Source organism: Schistocerca piceifrons, chromosome 5 (genome assembly GCF_021461385.2).
Source record: "Schistocerca piceifrons isolate TAMUIC-IGC-003096 chromosome 5, iqSchPice1.1, whole genome shotgun sequence".
Lineage (NCBI taxonomy): Eukaryota > Metazoa > Arthropoda > Insecta > Orthoptera > Acrididae > Schistocerca > Schistocerca piceifrons.
In genome coordinates this window covers 258,434,131-258,451,885 of record NC_060142.1, presented here as the reverse complement: position 1 = coordinate 258,451,885, position 17,755 = coordinate 258,434,131, and the positions used below count along the sequence as shown (strand labels likewise).

The window sequence follows — 17,755 nt, the reverse complement described above, 5'->3', positions numbered from 1 at the left end:
ATTTAGGAAAAAGACAAACTCTAAATCAGAATGGCAAGAAAGAACAAGCTCTCCTCATAAATGAGGTCAGTATCTTAATAACTACACAGCTTTATTCGGTTGGTCTTATTCTATAATGTTCTTTAATTTACACACAGTTTGTATCGGATAACCTCAGTGACCTTGACAGTTCTAAGTTTTTAATAATTTTGAAGACTTTAATAAGAAGAAAATCCCATTCTAAAACCTTCTTGGTCTCACAAGTGTCCTTATACTGTAACTGTTATGGTACACGTATTTGCATGACGACATAGCTGTCTTAATTACTACACCTAAAAATTTTTGTTTGATTATATCAGAGTAATTATAAACACAAGCAGCAAGAAATTTAAGAATGCTGGTACGAAAGACTAATATTGTGGGAAAATTAGTGTGTGTATGTTGGCTAACTCCTGTTAATGGACTTTGGTGCTACATCTAAGCAATTGTTGTCAACAGATACTTTGTGAAAGTGTACAAGACAGATAGAAAATCAATTTCTTGCACCTTTCTGTTTCAGTAAGTTGAACACTTACTATGCCTTTCCATCAAAATCAGTTTCTATGAGTTATTAACACCCTATTGTCGTTTTCACATGTTCGACGAGTTATTTATTTTTCATATTTGTCTGAGTTTTCAAGGTTTGTCATAACATCATTTTTAGGCTATGGTTCATTTACATTTACCCCATATTTGTAGATGATTGAGATAATTGTACACATGAAACCAGGGTAAAGGTAAATTTTGTCATCTGATTTAAAAACGGTATAGTCCTACCAGGCAATAACTGGTACCCTGGTTTCACAATTCGGGATCCATAGGTTTCTTTAAAAAGGCCTGAACATCTTCAGAAGGCTCAAATGATGGCAAGGGAACTCGATGTATGTTCTCGGAGATATCAACAAGGCTGCATTTATATTGAATGCAGATGAACCCACTTTGGGAAGTGATCCACCGAAACTGAGGGCCACTGGTGAGGAAGGAAAGTTACCATCTTGCTGTCACTCCCTAACAGACCACATCATTAGTTGATCATTCTATACAAAGAAAATTGTGCTATACCAAGAACTTCAAAAGGGCCATCACAACTACAAAATAGAGTCATCAAAGCGTTTAATAACCGACTAACTTTATTCTTCATTTCTCTTTCACTTCTCATTCAACAAAAAGTTAATATTGGGGTTATTTAAAACAATTATGTACCTAAAGTAATGAAAAAAGAAATTAACAACTTTAGGCCCTTACTGTTTGGTAACTTATGTTTTATTTTTACGGTTACCCATACTAATGTTCTGAGGCATCAAGGGATCACCAATTTAGTAGTGGAGGGTAAAAATCGTAGAGGGAGACCAAGAGATGAATGCACTAAGCAGATTCAGAAGGATGTAGGTTGCAGTAGGTACTGGGAGATGAAGAAGCTTGCACAAGGTAGAGTAGCATGGAGAGCTGCATCAAACCAGTCTCAGGACTGAAGACCACGACCACAACAACAACAACAACAACAACAACATACTAATTATTTTGGTGTTTGCAATTATCCCCTCTCAATGGGGGTAAATGTAAACAACCAGTTACAGGATGAAAAAAGTTAAATGTGTACCCCAAACCCCACTTTTAGATAAAAAGAAAGATGTAGCCTAATTTTAATATTTGATGATTTAAAAGATATGAGAGGCTGTGTAGAGTAAAATACACTGAAGGTAAGTAAAAAGTGTTTACAAATACCACCACCTACCCTACATGATTAATGTTGCCCCCACCCCATGCAAGTTTACTCCAGTCCTTGTAAACGCAGATTCCCATGCCACAGTGCGATGCTCTTTGATAAAGTGACAAAGAGAAGAATCATACAGCTATTCATTTTTTGTATTTGGAACAACGCTACAAAAATCCATGCCGAGTTAGTGGAAGTGTACAGCATCACTGCACCATCATACGACACAGTGCTTATGTGGCCCAACATTTCCAGTGTGGTCAAACAAGTCTGAACAGCAAAGTGCCAGACCATCTCTCTGTCTATAGATGTGTAAATCACAAGAGTAGTGGTGGCCCTGACACCCGAAGACAAGTAATCAAATCAAGGTGACAATGGAAAGGTGAAAAATCAGTCAGGGGTCAGTTTTCAACACTGTGCAGAGCATTTTGAAGTTACCAAAAATCACCACCCACTGTGTTCCACAACTGCTCGTACCCATTCAAAAAGCCTGCCAAACTGAGACAGCAGTGGAAATGTTGCAGCTATGTCAGGCCAATCTATAGTACTTCATCATGTTTGATTCCATGGCAACGATTGTGCCCTACAATCGTGATGTAATCCAGGACACAAAGAAGGTCAGCATCGGTCGTAATGTCATCAGTCTTTTTATTGCACTGCAGATGCAGATTTCAACTGACAGTGCAGGTATCATCAGCGTGTTATAATTACATTTAGTCTTCACGACTACTCAGCAATGCCCTGATGAGCTACACTGTCAGTTGGAATCTAGATGTGCAATGCAATAAAAAGACTGATGCAGTTACGACCAATGCTGACCTCCTTTCTGTTCTTAATTACTTTCTTAGGTGCTGAATCAGTATGGATGAATGACGGATTATCATTACAACTCTGAGTCAAAGGAGTAAGGCAACAAACATTTGGATTCACCACCACCCAATCATCATCGGAAATACCATTATGATCAGAATTTTTCACAACTGACATGGTATGCTGCTAACACATTATGCTCATAAGGGACAAACTATTGCAAGAACGCACTACTGAAATCTACTGATAAGGTTATAGGAGGCTGTTGAGATGAAGTGTCATGGGAATCTGTCCAAGTGGGATTTTTGCTTCTTGAGAACACCCTATTCATTGTATGCTGGACAGAATCACAGCTGCTTCTTTGCTCTATCAAATTTTGCCCCCCCCCCCCCTTCCATCATTCTCCTGAAATGGCATTTACTGACTAATTCTTTCCTTGGATGAAGAAATCTTTGCACAGCATTTATTTCCGTAACATTTTCAAGGTGTAATGTTTCTTGAACAGCCAAAATGAAGACTTACAACCAGTCGATCTACCAAGTCATTTATCACTGGAAAACAGTGTCATATTGAAGATGAATATACATAGAGAAGTGCCAACACAACTGCAAAGTTGCAGGATCACAGCTTGAATCTTTGGAGGTGATAATTAAAATTTTGTGACCACCCCTCTTGTTAGTTAAGATTGTATGATATCCTTCATTTTGTTCATGAAAGATAGAAGTTCAGATCTCAGGTCAAAATGAATGGTGAAGTGAATTTACTTGCATTTGTTGCCAGGCAGCTGTCAAGTGTCTCAGCAGTAAGTTGTAAAACTTAATATCAAGATGAATATAAGTTAACATAACCCCCCCCCCCCATGCTCCAGAGGGGATTAAAAAAAAACCAACAGTTGTGCTTCTCTTTATAATCAAATTAAACTATATGAAATGAATTAAATACTGTGAAATGAGTAGCTCAATAGGTCTGAAACAATGAAGACACAATGACAAGAAATTGTATCAGTGCCATAGCATTCAGATATGTTGTAACCTGCAATGTAGACCTACTAATCATAATTTATTTACTTCAATGTGTTTAAGTGAGGCACACAGTAAGCTAAGAGATCATTAAGGTGTATCACATCTCAAAGGAAACGAAGCTGGCTTGGGGTTTAAAGTTCCACCATTCATCAGGCCATTAGAGATGGTCATAAACTATGACTGGGGAAGTTTATCAGCAAAGGGATATGGAGTGATATTTGATACGGTCATTGGCTTCGGTCAGTAACATAGGAAACATACAATAAGAGGTGTAAACAATATGGCTAGTATTGAATTTGCCGACCAACAAAACAAGATATATGCACCAAAAGGTGACGTGACAGCACCCATTAACAAAACGTCATGGCCATGGCTGACGACTCACCGAATATTCCTCTTCGCCCCAGCCTTGTCCCCTTTCACAGGAAGAATCCTGTCATTAGGGTTAAGATATTCAGAAATAATGGAGACCTAAATCATTATGAACTGACTATTTTCCAAATGAAAGTACACTGTTTTATCAATGTCCCACCTCGCTCAATATACAAGGTCTTAACTGGTGCTCGAATACCATGTAAAATGGGAACACTAAAGTAATTAATGTATCAGTCAAGACAAACAATGAAAATCTGAGGAACTCAAATTGTTTAAAATGCAAGTATAATGTACAGAGATGGTATCAGAATAGAATTAAGTATTACCAGGGCTTGGAGGATAAATGTATCTGTAATACATAGCCCTAATGATTTGCTAAATCTCTCTTTCACACAGCACAGTTTAGATAATAATAAACAATACACTAATAAGTAAGTAAAATTGAAGAAATAATGTATCAATAACAACAATATCTCTTAGGCGACATTAAACTATATGTGGTTTTAGGATACTTGTTGCTGAATGAAGTCCACCAGAAAACTGTGTCAATAGTAGTAGCCTACAGATCATTTTACATCGGATGTGTCAGACAGCTTTGATACCGTGATGCTCAAACATAAGAGCTGAAAGAACTTCAGGGAAATTTGCACGTTGTAACAGGGTACAAAAGTGTACCATGACTGCATGTATATCTAATTTCTCAGAGGCAGATTATAGTAGGATTAAATTTCTCTTAATCAGTGGACAATACATATGGGCTTTATACGTCTATGTTGAAAACCTTCCGCAACCAACAGAATTTCTCTGGCGCTATATCAGATATAAACAGCTGCTGAGATACCTAACCAACAAAAACGGTCATTACAGCTCCAAAACCTTTCAGGTCATTAGTTAAACAACTAATACACCTTTTCAAAATCGAAAGTGTGATTTTTAAAACAGAAACTGAGTTTCAATGTCGAAACAGTTGCTGGATGTGTAAATTTAAGTTATGAAGAGAATTTGCGCCAAATCTAACACGGGGTAATTTTGGATTTCGTCATATTAAAGTAATCGTTAGAAAACCTCGCGCGTCACAGACATTATGAAAAATTAAATACACTAAAGTTATATTCATACCCGAAACAAGTGGAATACACACATTACCAACGCAAAATTCACATGGCTTACCGAAGGCCGCTGTAAACTTATCCATGTCAGACACGTGCAAGGTGAGACGAGATGGAGATTGGGTGTATATTCTTGTTTCAGGAGGCCTGTCTCTGTCTCCCATATCTTTAGTTTTCCGTCTTGTCCGCAAGCACTTAAGTATCTCCCGTCGTTCGAAAACTCTACACTCCCCGAACACGCCATGTTGATTGTACACAACCTCACCACATGGTACAGACCAAGACCACCCGGCGTTTCAAGTTATGTTGTAAAAAAAACTTAAAACCTGCTTATATACGTCAACTGTAAGAATGCAGTTCTCGGTTTTCTTACTAAAACACATTTAAAATCACAGGTAACTGGCACTTTATCACATTGCACCATATTAAACCACACCACGTTTTTCAAATGCGGCTCCAGAGATTACAGTCAGTCAGTCCACCATAGCAATTGAAAGACGGCGCACTATGCAGTACAGCGCGCCTTTGCTTTGTATATTTTGTTTGATCAAAATTTTATTCGTTTATTGTTATGGTTCCTACACATTTTACAGAATTAAGGTGCTTTAGTATACACAGATACAATAATACATTTCTTCTGAATGTTAATGATACAAACACTAGCATGCTTGGAACTATTTTTAAAAACCCGAGATCTATCATACCATCAGTATTTGTTATAGTAAATCTACAATTTCCCATTATCTCTCTTCATATCCACATTCCCTCTGTTCAGATTGCAGTTTGACAGCTGTTAATAACCAGTCAACACACATTCATTGTAGTACAGACACCTGTTGCAGCTCACTTTATTAAGATTAATGTACTTACGATGCTTCACATTACAGTTTCGCATTGGTCTTTAGAACCCACCGTTCGAACCATTAAAACTGATTCGAGAAGAACAAATAGATGTTTCATAAAGTAGAGGGTAGTTTTTGCTGTATCACACGAAATATTACTATATGACAACTAAATGGGTAATATCTATCAACATCTACGTCTATACTTCACAAATCACTGTGAAGTGCACGGCAGAGGGTAAGTCCCACTGTACCAGTTATTAGGGCTTTTTAATTGGTTAAATGCCTCTGTGCATGTTTTGATTAATCTATTCTTATCCTCATGAGCCCTATGGGTGCGACATGCAGTGGGTTGTAGTATATTTCTAGAGTCGTTATTTAAAGTTAGTTCTTGAAACTTTGTCAGTACACTTTGTCGGGATGGGTTCAGTCTACCTTCAACAGTCTGCCAATTCAGTTCTTTCAACATCTAAGTGACTCTGTCCCGACGATCAAACAAGCTTGTGACCTTCCTGCTGTCCTTCTCTGCGTATGTTCAATGTCCCCTGCTAGTCTATTTGGTATGGGTCCCACACACTTGAGTAATATTCCAAGATGGGCCGCACGAGTGATTTGTAACCAGTCTCCTTTGTGGGCTGCTTCCGCTTCCCTAGTCTTCTACCATTAAACCGAAGGCTGCTACCTGCTTTACCTATGGCCAAGCCTATATGATAGTTTCACTTTATGTCTGTACTAAGTCTTACACCTAGTGTCTGCATGAGTTTTACAGATTCCAACTGTGACTCACCAATTCACTGACTGGGAAAAAAACGCAACGCGAAACTGGAGTTGTGCGAGCGTGCCACATAAATGAAAGTTGGTAGGCGTGTTTCTACGTCTGGAATATAATATCTAATCATATATCACGCCAGTCACATAAGAGTGGCGCTACTAGCGCCACTATGAGTCTGTTTATCAGGTTTGCTTTAAATACACACAGTATCTTTCGCGAGCGTTAGTTACCTTTGCGAATGGAGACGGTGGGCTGATATTGGTAAAGAATGCCTTTAAGGCGATAAAGAAGCCGTTATCAACACCTCACTGAGTTTGAACGAGATCGTGTAATAAGGCTACAAGAAGCTGAATGTTCGTACTGCAATACTACAGAAAGACTTCCCAGGAATGTAGCCTCTGTACATGATTATTCGTAGCAGTGGTCACGAGAATGTGCGGTCGCGAGAAGACCAGGCTCCATATGGCCATATGGCATTACCGAGAGGGAAGACTCGTGTTCTACATACGGGTCTGGCGCATTGTATTGGATCTGGAGCAGCAATTTCAGCAACAGTCGGCCCACAGTGGCACAGCAAACTGTTACAAATCGGTTGCTTCGAGGACAGCTCTGAGCCACTCTCCTATAGCTTCCATTCAACTGACTCCAGACCGCCGCCATTTGCGACTTCAGTGGTGTCAAGCGAGAGCTCATTGGAGTGCAGGATGGAAGTCTGTTGTGTTTTCTGATGAAAGCTGCTTCTGCTATGATGCCAGTGTAGCCGTGTGTTGTTTAGAATGAGGCCAGTTGAGGGCTTGAAATCAACCTGTTGGCATGCTAGACACACTGGACCTGAACCTGGAATTATGGTCTGGGGTGTGATTTCGTATGACAATAAAAGCACTGTCGTGGTTATCTTATCAACACTGATTACAAATTTGCAACTCAATGTGGTGATTCGACCTGTTGTGCCACCATTCATGAACAGCATTCCAGTGGGTGTCTTCCGACAGGATAAAGCTCATCCATACCGCTTTTGTAACCCAGCATGCTCTACGGAGTGTCGGCATGTTGCCTTGGCCTGCTCGATCACCAGATTTGTCTCAAATCGAGCACATATGCGACATCATCAGACAACAACCCCAGTGTCATCAGCAAACAGCATTAACCACCCCTGTACTGACTGACCAGGTGCAACAGGCATGGAACTCCATCCCACAAACTGACATCCAGCACCTATTGAGCACAATGCATGCATGTTTACATGTTTGCATTCAATATTCTGGCAGCTAGAGCGTTTATTAATGTACCAGTAATTTACATTTGTAATGGATTACTTACTTTAATCTGTGATCTTGCAATGTTAATCACTTACAAATACAGACCAGAAATTTCATTACCCTACGTTAATTACTGTTTTGGTGTTGCGATTTTTTATCATCAGTGTATTACACTGAAGCACCGAAGAAACTGGTATAGGCATGCGAATTCAAGTACAGAGATATATAAACAGGCAGAATACGACGCTGCAGTCGGCAACGCCTATATGGGGTGTACATCACGTGGTAGAGGCGAAACATACACCAGATCTTTAATGTGTCCACACAGAAAAAGTCACACGGAGTGAGATCTGGTGATCGTGGAGGCCATTTCATGAACTCCAACACATCTGAACTCGCCACGTTTGCGATTAGCGCTGACTATCGGCAAATTACCAAACTAAGCTGTGGCGGTATACATGAAAAAAAAAAAAAAACTTTCAGGGTTTCTCTTCAAAATACACAGTGTTTGGTTCTTGTGCAATAGATAATTGAAAGTGTTCCTGGACTTTATGTACTCCCTGTATAAGACAAAAAGTGTCTGGCGCAGTTGTTAGATCGTTATTGCTGCTAAAATGGCAGGTTATCAAGATTTAAGTGCGTTTGAACGTGGTGCTATAGTTGGTGCACGAGCGATGGGACACAGCATCTCCGACCTAGCGATGAAGTGAGCATTTTCACGTATGACCATTTCACGAGTGTACCACGAATATCAGGATCCGGTAAAATATCAAATCTCCGACATCGCTGCGGCCGGAAATAGTTCCTGCAAGATGGGACCAACGACGACTGAAGAGAACTGCTCAGTGGGACCGAAGTGCAACCCTTCCGCAATTTGCTTGCAGATTTCAGTGCTGGGACATCAACAAGTGTCAGCATGCAAACCATTCAACGAAACATCATCGAAATGGGTATTGGGAGGCGAAGGCCCACTCGTGTACCCTTCATGATTGCATGACACAAAGCTTCTCGCATCGCCCAGGCCTGTCAACACTGACATTGGACCATTGATGACTGGAAACATCTTGCCGAGTTGGACGAGTCTCGTTTCAAATTGTATCAAGCAGGTGGACGTGTATAGGTATGGAGACAACCACACGAATCCATAGACCCTGCATGTCTGCAGAGGACTGTTCAAGCTGGTGGGCACTCTGTAATGGTGTAGGACGTGTGCAATTAGAGTGGTATGGAGCCCCTGGTTCGTCTAAATGCGACTCTGACAGATGGCATGTACGTAAGCATCCGGTCTGATTACCTGCATACATTCATGTCCACTGACATTCCGACGAACTTGTGTAACTCCAGCAGCACATTTCGGCAACCCATACATCCATAATTGCTACAGAGTGGCTCCAGGAAGATTCTTCTGAGTTTAAACACTTCCGCTGGCCACCAAACTCCCCAGACATGAACATTATTGAGCATGTCTGGGATTCCTTGCAATTCCTTCCCTCGTACTCTTACGGATTTATGGACAGCCCTGCAAGATTCATGGTGTCAATTCCCTCCAGCACTATTTCAGACGTTAGTCGAATCCATGCCATGTCGTGTTGTAAAGGGCACAGTTTTACATCTTTCAACATTTAAAGAAAACTGCCAACCACTTTGAAATCATATCAAGGTCTGACTGAATATTCATACAGCTTCATTCAGAATTTACTTACTTGTAAATGACTACCGTCAACTGTGGAGAGTCTGAGCTTACTATTGATATTGTCATCAAGATCATTAATATGTAACATGAACAGTTAGGGACCTAACACACTTCCCTGGGGTACCCTCAAAGTTACTCATATATCTGTTAATTACTGTCCTTCCAAGATAGCATTTTGTGTCCCCCTACCAAGAGATCTTCAATTCACTCTTACATTTCGTCTGATACCCCATATAATTGTATTTCTGACAATAAGTGCACGTGTGGTTCTGAGTCGAATGCTTTTTGGAAATCGAGAAATACTGCATCCACCCGGCTTTCAAGATACCACATGAGAAAGGTGCGAGGTGGATTTCACATGATCTATGTTTTCAAAATCCATGCTGGTTGGCATGGAGGAGGTCGTTTAGCGCGAGATATATCAGTATGCTTGAGCTCAGAGTATGTTCTAAGACTCTACAACAAATGGATGTCAAGGACACAGGTAGGTGGTTTTGGGGCTCACTTCTGCTACTTTTCTTGTTGATAGTTGTGACCTGCGCTTTCTTCCAGCTACAGGGCATAGTTTTTTGTTTGAGGGATCTACGATAGATTATAGTTAACAGAGGGACTAACTCAGATGTGAATTTGGTATTGAATTGATAGGGATTCCATTGGGCTCTGGGGCATTATTCAGTGTTAACGATTTCAGATGTTTCTCAACACCACTCGTCTTTTCAATGTCATTAACATTAAATTGGGGTGGTAGTACTGGGTTTTACTCTGAAAAGGAATATTTGAAAACAGAGTTAAGCATTTTAGCTTTCGCTTTGCTACTCCTAATTTCGGTTCCTGTCTCATCCATGAGTGACTGGACACTAATTTTGGTGCCACTTATAGCCTTTCCGTATGTCCAGTTTTGTGAGAGATCATTTGATAATATTCTGCTGTGGTAGTCATTGAAGGCTTCACAGCTTGCTCTCTTGACTGCCAAACACCTTTCATTCACTATATCTCTATCTGTAGCCCTATGCCTTGTTTTATACCTATTATGCAGTAGTCTCTGTTTCTTTAGAAGTTTCTTTACAGTGACTGTATACCATGGAGGATCCCTCCCATTGTGAACTGTCCTGCTGTGTACATATCTATACAGTGTATGGTCAACTATTCTTTTAAATTTGAGCCACAGTTCTTCTACATGCCACTGTCCTGAAGCTTCGAGTTCTTCATTGAGGTATGCCACTGTTGTTTCTCTGTCTAGTCTGCTGAACATATAAATCTTTCTGCTTGTTTTGGTCTTCTTTGTTGCTATATTTGCCTCATGGTCACTAATACCAATTTCTATGTGGACTTCCACAAATAGAGCCTGTCTGTTTGATGCCATTAAATTTAATATATTTCAAGAATGGGTAGAGTAGACCTTTCTGTTCTACATAATTTTCAGAGAAGGCATTTAGTAATGTATTCAAGGATGCCTTGTCACGGTCACCATTAACAAAACTATAATTATCCAAATTGATTGATGATTAAGGGTATACAGAATGAGTTTTTCGATGAAAAAATCGATTTTTGGGTAAATGCATTTTCGAAAAATTTTGAATCTCCCGTTTAATACCATGTATAAAATATTTGTATGACTTGAATAGAACTATTTTAAATAATTTTTTAAAATAATTTCGACACACGATGTTCTGCACCTTGTATATGAGACGCGAAATATACCTGATATAGACAGCCCTGCCAGAGATATAATTGAGCGCAAGAGAGTTAGCTTTTCTTTTGGCTACACTGCTAGACAGTTGACAATAGATTCTGCACCATTTGTATTGTTTCCTTTGTGAGTACATCCATGTCATTGTTGTGAAAGTCATATGTGGAGAAGTCATTGAGTTTTCTTCCTTCAACATGCCAAGACCTAGTCTGGAGGTATTTAGAAAGCGTATACATTGGCACAGGAAAGTAAAGTGTACTAAAAATTCGTCTGATTCATCTTCATCAGTATCTGATGTCCCAGTAGCGACTAACCTAAACACTGGTAGTGATACATTGAGTGATGCTGCTGCCACTACACCAGAAAGTGCTTCAAGAAGAAAACTAGCTGGAATTGAAGAAGAATACAAGAAACTAAATGCTGGGACTACAAAATATGAGGTAATTAACGTCTCTTTATTATCAGACGTTTTGGAGAACAATGTGTGCTGCCAACAATGTGGAAAATGTGGTGTTTCATTGAAAACAAACTTACATGTCGGACTTACTTGTGAATTAGAGTTGATGTGCAGTTATTGCAAACACAGTGTTACTTTCTTCAATTCCTCACATGTTACTGCAGATACACGTAAACTATATGATATAAACATTAGACTGGTTTATGAATTACGGTGTATAGAAAAGGGCAGGGATGCAGGTGCCATGCTGTGTGGTGTGATGAACCTCCCTCCTCCACCTTCAAAATTTAACAAATACATAATTGCAATAGGCTCTGCTGTAGAAGATGTGGCACAGGAAAACATGAAAGATGCTGTTGAGGAAGCAGTTGTTGAAAATAATAATAGCAGAGACTTATCCATAGCTTTTGATGGAAGCTGGCAGAAGAGAGCCCACACATCTCTGAATGGTGTAGTAACAGCTACAAGTGTGGACACTGGTAAGATAGTTGATGTGGCAATACTTTCCAAGCATTGCAGATGCAAGGAGAAAATGAAAAGTAAACATGAAGAGGAGTGCTTGGCAAATTACTATGGGTCAAGTGGTGATATGGAAGTTGCTGGTGTAAGAAGTATTTATCAATGATCAGTAAAATGGTACAACGTTAGATACATAAATTATCTTGGAGATGGTGACTCAAAGGCTTTCAAAGAAATTGAGGAACTGAGATCCTATGGTAACGATGTGAAAATTTCCAAACAGGAGTGTGTTCGCCATGTTCAGAAAAGGAAGGGATCAAGACTTCGACAGCTCAAGACTAGCATGAAAGGCAAGAAACTGAGCAATGGAAACACTTTAGATGGGAAAAATAGACTGACAGATGCTACAATAGATCATATTCAGAAGTGCTATGGTCTAGCAATAAGACAGAATACAGCAGATGCAGTATTAATGAGAAGAGCAGTCTGGGCTCTGTTTTTTCATACGGCTTCAAACAATGAGAATCCCCAACATGGGCTATGTCCAAAAGCAGATGATAGTTGGTGCAAGTACAACAGAGGCAAAGTAACTAAGAAACAATACAATCACCCTCATCACCTGCCACCTGCCATAATGGATGAAATAAAACCAATATTCCGAGACCTTGCAGATATTAGTCTACTAAAGAAATGTCTTCATGGCCGGACTCAAAATCCAAATGAGTGTGTGAACCATGTGATATGGAACAGACTACCTAAAACTGTGTTTGTGGGTATAAACACACTTCACTTTGGCGTTTATGATGCTGTTTCATCATTCAATCAGGGCAATATAACAAAGTGCAAAGTTCTGCAGAAGTTGGGGCTCTGTGTAGGACTACGAACTGCCCCAGCTATGCTTTGTTTGGACAAGGAACGGCTCAGGTCTTCAGATAATGCCACAAAAGTATATTCAAAGATGGCTAGACAGCATAGCAGAGCCATCAAGAGGAAGCTGTTGGACGATTCTGATGATACAAGCTATGGAGCAGGCTTGTAATGAAGTAAAAACTTTGAAGCTAATTTCCCGTAACTTTAGTTTTTTTGTGTATAAGGTACATTTTCTCAGGGCCTATTTATAGTAGAAAGATGAAATTTTCTGTAGTTGTTCCTTAAGACCTTCTAATATATCTGAATTAAAAGATATGTGGAATTATTTTGTATTAATGGGTGTAAATTTTAAAATACTTGTTAAAATGTATAACTTTTTTTAACATTTACAAAAAATAAAATATCTGAAAAACTATACATTATTTTTTCAAAATTAATAATTCAGCATAAAAGCAGAACATATCTCTGCGTTCTGTGAAAAAATCAAGAGTATCGTCCAAATAACAAATGAGAAAATGTTCCTAACTTTTAGCTCAATTTAACATTGTAAGCATAGGGCGTTCTGTATACCCTTAAAGACTCCAACGATTATGGTATTATTAGGGAATTTATGTTCAACTGAAATGAGGTTTTCTCTAAAGTTTTCAGTTACATCTGGAGGAGAAGGATCGTGTTATAGTTTTATGCTCAGGCTTGATAATGACTCTTACCCAAGCAATCTCACTATTAACTTCAATTTATATCTTGGCGGATCTGAGTTCCTTGTCCACTGTGACGATACACCACCTTCATTTCTCGCTCCCTATGCTTTTGGTATACGTTTAAATTTTCCCCCAAGATTTCACTATTTTCAATTTCAGGTTTTAACCAGCTTTCTGTATCTATTAATATGATTTCTTCAGCGCAATTAATGAATGCATCAAATTCTGTAACTTTGTTGCGAACGTTTCGGCAGTTCACCACAAGGGTTTTTATACTATAATCTGTGGGAGGCACTTCTTACGATCTTAAACTGATACTTCTTGTTTTCCCACAGTTATTGTTATCAAGATTTAATGGAGAGTTGCCTAATCTAAAAATCCCTTGTCTGCACCCCACACGCAGTCATCTGACCTATTTAGCAGGACCCTAAAACTCTCGACACTATGTCTAGGAAGTCACAGCCTAGCTTGTCACAGAATCCTCTGAGTCTCTGGTTCAAGCCTTCCACTCGGCTAAGAATCAGGAGGCAAAATTTTTTTATGGGAATAATGCTGCAGTTGTGGGCTTTATTGAACTAACTGTTAACTGTTAACAATCTATTTCTGTGAGCAAGGCTATTCTCAACCCTTTCTGCTAGTCGCTTGTACGATCCAAGCATGACCTTGGGGCCCAGACGACAGATATCATTTGTTCTAACGTATGCCACAACCTGTAGTTCGCTGTATCCTGTTCCCTCAATGGCTGCCGGAACAGCCTATTCAACATACTGAATGGGGCATCCAGGCATACACATAGAGTGTACCCGGTGTTCTTTCCCATCCCTTGCTGCCATTTCTTAAGGGGTACCATTATTCAGTGTATTTCTGAACTGCCAACGATTAATACACAAAGCAGGTTTCCCCAAAACATGTGAAGTGAATCCCACTGGCTCAGTTTCTGTGAAAGACAGCACATCAAACTTGTTTGCTAGAGGGATTGGTATAACACCCTGAGTCCTCCCTGGTCCCTGTCTATCCATTACAGGATGCCCAGACCCACCATTGACATGCCACTCACAGTGAAGTGGATGGGTACTGATGCAACTTGTATTTCCTGAAGGAGAGATAGTGTCCACAGCGAGGATAGTACCTGAGGAGTGAGAACTGATCAACAAAGACTGAGACAGATTTTTCACAGAAGTTTATTATTCCATTTCAGTGTTTACATGTCCTTTTCCAAATTATTCTCCTCCAACTTGATTGTAAATTTTATAGTGTCTCTTCCAGTCCTCAAACACAAGGTCCATATCATTCTTCGTTAGGTCCTTGAGAATCACCTCACCTTTGTTGAGCACTGCTTCAGAGTTCTCAAATGAAATGCTCTGAACCTTTGAATTCAGTCATGCAAATAAAAAAATCACAGGGTGCATGATTTGGACTACATGCCAGATGTGGTACATAGGTAACGTTGGATTGAGCCAGAAACTGCATGCCTTGATTTGCAATGTGAGGCCACACATTCTGATGATGAAGTCGCCACCCATTTCAATAAAGTTCTATTATTTTCCATGCATTGTGCTTCCTGAATTTAGCCATTACTGCCCTGTAATACGCTGCTGTAACAGTAGTGTGAGAGGGAACTGCATAATGGTAAATTATTCCATGACAGTCAAAGAATGTGATCTTCATCACTTCCCCTGCAGATGGAACAACTTTCACCTTTTTTGGTGTTGGAGAACCTGAGGATTCCCACACTGTGCTGGCTCGTTTTCCTTCAGGTTCATAATGATGCAGCCATGATCAGTGGTCTGTAACCAATTCCAGAAATGCATTCCATCCATTAGGAAAGAGACATAGCATCACACCTCACAACTAGTCTTCATTCACATTCAGGAGTCAACAGATGTGGCACCCAAAGGGCACAAACATGGGCCATATGGAGATGATCATGAATAATCGTAAAGAAAAGACTCATGTAATTCTCAGTACTTCACCGAGGTAATGTAATGTTATCCACCAATCCTAACGCACAACCTCAACAGCTGTGTTGATGTTGACTTCAGTCACAACAGAAACCGAAACACCAGATCTACCTTGTTTAACACCTACAAGTTGGCATTCGTTAAGTCCTTGAGCAACCCAAGTAATGTTGCAGGAGCTAATGCATACTGCTTACTGCAGCTTTTCGTAAGCTTCAGTGACTGTATGGGATAAACGAACACAGAATTTTATTGCACGATACTGCTCCTCCCGCACCACCTCCATTCTTTGTTATGCGAAATGCAAAGAGTGTCTGAAAAATACAGAATTACCAGCAGTCTACCGATGCGAGAGTGTTGCCGCCTACGAACATTACACATAAAAACCTGTTCTTTTCAGATACACATAGTACAGATGTGAAACTATCACTGAAGCTACAGGAAAAAAATCAGTGTCAGTCTTCGTATCTTTGGTACCTCTGGTACACAACTCTTGGTGTCTCAAAAAGTATTATACCTCATAAAATTTTACAATATGTAAAATTAGTGTGACATAACATGTTAGCGGATATTAAACCGTTCAGTAATATCTACATAAAACGTACTTACTTGAACAAAAAATAGGTTTCTGAAAGAATCGAACTCAAATGTATAAAACGTCGTTTCTCCCAAAATAAGTGTCATACAATGATACAATTTTGCTGGTACCTTAACTGCTATATGTGGATACTACCTGCAAAACGTTTTGTGATTTGAGTTGGTAGTAAAGAGATAATAAATTAAGACGTCACGCATGGTGCTGCTGTCTTACTGCATAAAGGGCGAAAATGTTATAAGCGATAAACTATTTTCACCATTATGTCGGGGTCTCAGCGATAAAAAATTTCGAAATGGTTTGAAATTATGTGTGAAGTTAGTTGGAAGTAGGTAAATGCTCTCATTCTCAAATACTGAATAAATATAATCTGGGTAATTTGAGTGCCATGAGTTATACAGCATCGAGACAAGCACACGGTTCTTATTTGTAATACTTGACTTACTGTGTTAAACCTTTAACATATGTTTATGTCTATTAATGAGCAACTAGGACAGTGTTTAAATTATCAGATTATGTCAGTATTTGTACGGAACATTGATAACTGAATTTTTGTTACCACTGGAAGCTGTTATATAGGCAACCTGCAATTGGAATCATGTTTGGTGTAAGCCATTTAGCAATACAGATTCAGTTTATCGCAAATAAATAGTGAATGATTACTTCATGTTAAAAAATTAGCCATCAGAACTGAAGGAAAAATTTATTCTGTTGGTGTATGTATGTAGCATTACTGAATCTACCATATCCACATCTACACCCAGCAAACCACAGTGAAGTGATGTCAGAGGGTACTTTTCATTGCGCCAGTTATTAGGGTTTCTTGCTATTCCAATCACAGTTAGCTAGTTTAACGCTCCAAAGATCATTTGTATGATGTGGAATGTGTCGTTTTACATTCGCATTACACATTCATATGTCAATGTGGCTGGATGCGGACCATTTACGTTTTTTAGATGCAGTTGTGAATTAGTAATTCCCATCCACGATCTTTCACAAAAATTTAAATTTTTCTGCAAAATACAATTAATTACTAAGCAGAAAATTTTTCGGTTTGTTTTCAAATTTAACTCTGCTGTCTTTCAGATATTTTATATCATTGGGTATAGTGATCAAAAATTTTGGTATCAGCATTGTGCACCCCATTTTGTCCTAAAGGAGCTTTAATTATGTATAGCACTGTCCTGTTTGAACCGCAGTGAATTATTTACAACAAAATACATGAGAAAACACATACTGCGAGGCAGCAGTCGAACTGCCTAACTCCTTGAACCAATCTCTAAAGGGTGATCATGGGTGATCACCCCTTATTATTCCTACAGCACATTTTGCAACAATGAACACTTTCTTTCTTAAATACAAACATTAGTCCATGTGACATTACTGAATGAAAGTACATAAACCATATCAA

The 17,755-nt window shown here is 39.3% G+C and overlaps 1 protein-coding gene across 1 annotated transcript in view; it reads right to left on the bottom strand.

The window, feature by feature from the left end:
- LOC124798637 (WD repeat-containing protein 43) overlaps positions 1-5,520 on the bottom strand; it is a 92,167-nt gene extending 86,647 nt beyond the window's left edge. Inside the window, exon 1 of the mRNA XM_047262121.1 lies at positions 5,110-5,520. Within this exon, the coding sequence (XP_047118077.1) occupies positions 5,110-5,292 (183 nt within the window). The 5' untranslated portion in view covers positions 5,293-5,520. The remainder of the gene's footprint in view (positions 1-5,109) is intronic.
- Between the last annotated feature and the right edge of the window lie 12,235 nt (positions 5,521-17,755).